At 40.0% G+C, this 3,154-nt stretch overlaps 1 protein-coding gene across 1 annotated transcript; it reads right to left on the bottom strand.

Annotated features, from left to right (window-relative positions):
• Positions 1–347: 347 nt before the first annotated feature.
• Positions 348–2,696, bottom strand: LOC136885101 (transcription factor Adf-1-like). Its single transcript, XM_067157594.2, has 3 exons — positions 2,567–2,696; positions 800–953; positions 348–579 (listed from the first exon to the last, which is right to left on the bottom strand). Exons 1-3 carry the CDS (start codon positions 2,694–2,696, stop codon positions 348–350), a joined length of 516 nt encoding a protein of 171 aa, XP_067013695.2.
• Positions 2,697–3,154: the final 458 nt, after the last annotated feature.

Raw genomic sequence — 3,154 nt, 5'->3', positions numbered from 1 at the left:
AAGCGATGTACTGGGACAGTTCAGTCGACACTTCATCTTGAACTGACGATGTACCAGGTGACAATTCGGTGATAACAGAGTTAGAATCCTCGAAACTATTTGGTGTTGAAAACGTCGTGGATGAAGTGGTCCGTTGTTGGTACAGATGCCGCATCTCCATTTCTGTTACAATTTGGCAAACTTTCATTCGCGTTTCGGCTATAAGCTCCGGAGAAAATTCCATCACCGCCTTTGCCATACTTTTGAAAAAATCTATCACAGGATGATCTTCCTTGTGTCCTTCTGATTTAATAGCTAATATTTGCTTCATAATAGCCATTCTACTTTCACGACCCTTTTTTATCTCATCAAGTGCTCGATCCTTTAAAAAGATGGCCTTCCTTTTTTTTGTAAGATGGATTTCCATGGCTGTCCGCTTCCCCACTACGAGTTCTTTCCTCATGAAAATTTAATTCTTCCTTTTCTTCATTGTCCTCAGTACCGGTACCTAGTTCTTCCTTCCGCTTTTCACTCTCTTCAGCGTCGCTATCGTGGCTCTCATGCTCATTCGCAGTCTTCTCTGGTAATGACGATACAGTTCTGCAACAACAAGAAGGAAACTTTACTAAATACTTCAACGGAAGAATTTCCTTTTAGAGACTTCCAAGGTTTATCCATTGAGATTTGGAGAAAGTATAAGATGATGAATATACAATTAAATTATTAACATATTGTGGCATATCTGTAGATACCTACGGCATCCCCCCCCCCCGTATTAAAATAACCACCACCACCACCATCACCACCACAAGACACCTACTTTCTTTCCTGTAGAGCAACATCGAGGAAAGCAAATTTGGCTGTGTTGTACTTTGATTTCGATGGTGCTGCAGAACCAGTTTTGTATTTCCCCTTTATCTTGATTTTTCTGTAGGTATCTCTGATCGATCGCCACCTCGTTTTGCACTCATTTTCTGGGGAGGAAACAAACATCAATTTAAATAAGCAACTACTACAAACAACTTTTAAGATTTACATTTGAAATATATTATACTGTTTTTGTGTACTAGTTTTGTGGGCTAAACTTCTTCTACCACTAACATTCACCACCAATAAATAAGCAGCTGATAGCTCTTTCTTTTTCACAGGTACCTGTCCAAGGGAGAATCTTTCAGATCACTAGCCTTCCAGTTCAGAATCACGTATAGCTGGATAAGTTGCATTGTTAGGAAGACACTGAGAGCAATTTCCAGCAGGCTGAAGAGTGAGGCCAAACCTGTGCTCACAGAGGAGGTGTTGAAAGTAGTTTCAAATGGTTTTTATAACAAGTGGAATTACCCAAACTGCTGTGGTGCGATCGATGGCAAACACATACGGGAAAAATGTCCCAACAAGACTGGGTCACTGTGTTTCAACTATAAAGGATACTTTTCTCAAGTCCTACTTGCTTTGGTAGACCACAACTACAAATACTTGTTTGTTGATGTTGGTTCATACGGAAAAGAAGGCGATGCTGGAATATTTAAAAAATCTCAGCTGTACAGAATGATAACCGAAGGAACATTCCCTTTTCCTCGACCGAGTGCATTACCTGGAACTGAGAAAAGTCTCCAACATTCCAACGTTCTGCCACACGTCATTGTTGGTGATGAGGCATTCGGTTTGACTACTACAATGATGAGACCTTATCCACAAAAGCAATCGCGGCATGATGAGGAAAAGCGTATATTCAACTTCAGGCACAGCCGGGCTAGGAGAACAACTGAAAACACCTTTGGGATTATGTGTCAGTACTGGAGGGTTTTCTTCACCCCCATAGCTGTATCAATGGAAACTGTTGATGATCTTGTGATGTCAGCCTGTATCCTCCACAACCTTCTCCGGAATGAGCGAATTCCTTGCCCGAATGAACACTTTATTGGCAATTTAGAATTACCGGAAGACAACATGATTCCTCTGGCAGCTGACAATGGAGGAAATTCTACACATGACGCTTTCATGATAAGAGACAGCCTCAAGCAATACTTTTGCAACAGGGAGGGAGAATTGGCATAGCAAAGAGAATATGCTAACAGGGTGGAGTGAAAGTTTTTTCTAACGGATAAACGTGTGTTTGTTTACCTATAGTTTACTTTTCCTGTGACCCAATTAGCATAATAACGGAATGAACATCGTTATTAAAATAAAACACGTGATTTTATGAAGTGAAGAATACTGAACTCAAATTTTGTAAAATGAAATATATTGACATATTTGATATTAAAGGAATGGATTCATTGGTTGGTAGGCTATATCATTTCTAAATCTGTTAATTATTTAATCCTTATATTTAATAATTATATTTGTTGTAATTAATAATAATAATAATAATAATAATAATAATAATAATAATAATAGACACTCTACCACTGATCCTCAGAGGCAGCTACCACATCAATGAAAAATCAAAGAATCCCAAGAAAGGAGGTTCCAAATGACAGTAAATTAACATTATTCGTTTGGTACCTCCGTTTTTGGAATTTCTACTTTTACGAACTCTTTCCTTCTCAAGGCATACATAATACATAAAACTAAGAACATTTCTTACCTGTTCTATCCAACTTCAGTGATATCATTTTCCATAAGTTGTCTTTCACAACGTTGTTTTTGTAGCTCTTGTGTTGTAGGTTATACAACACTGGATGCATTCGAACTTCTTCAATCAGTTCCTCGTCCATTTCGGCCGTAAAGCTCATCGTGTTGCACAAAACAGTGAAAACAAGAACGGAAATAATGTCGCCTCGCACTGCTGTCGCCTCGCACAAATGTGGCCGGACGAATCAGTGCGAGGTGACGCTGCGAGGTCTCACTGCGAGGTTGCGCACACTGCGCACCGCGCAGCTTGAGAAACCACTTGCATAAGCTCGTGTAGTCTGGATTTGTGCGAGGCGGGCCTCGCACCTCGCACTTCGCATGCGTCGGTTCTGAGAAACCAAGCCTTAACTTCCCTTCCTATAAGTGAATATTTGCCCCAGTTCGTCCTCTTGAGTTCCAATTTTATCTTCATATTCTGATCTTTCCTACTTTTAAAGACACCACTCAAACTTATTCTTATACTGATGTCATTTCATGTCATCTCTCCACTGACACCTCGGAACATACCGCTTACTCGAACAGCTCGTCTCCTTTCTCCCAT

Source organism: Anabrus simplex, chromosome 7 (assembly GCF_040414725.1).
Source record: "Anabrus simplex isolate iqAnaSimp1 chromosome 7, ASM4041472v1, whole genome shotgun sequence".
In the NCBI taxonomy this organism is placed as follows: Eukaryota; Metazoa; Arthropoda; class Insecta; order Orthoptera; family Tettigoniidae; genus Anabrus; species Anabrus simplex.
This window is presented reverse-complemented; position numbering and strand designations above follow the sequence as displayed.

Bases quoted from the DNA above. Each gene is read 5' to 3' on its own strand.
- LOC136885101 (XM_067157594.2), bottom strand. From the start codon at position 2,696: ATGGACGAGGAACTGATTGAAGAAGTTCGAATGCATCCAGTGTTGTAT. The intron at 954-2,566 runs GTAAGAAATGTT...TTTCCTCCCCAG, and splicing joins ACTGAAGTTGGATAGAACAG to AAAATGAGTGCAAAACGAGG. The intron at 580-799 runs GTAGGTGTCTTG...TTGTTGTTGCAG, and splicing joins GTTGCTCTACAGGAAAGAAA to AACTGTATCGTCATTACCAG.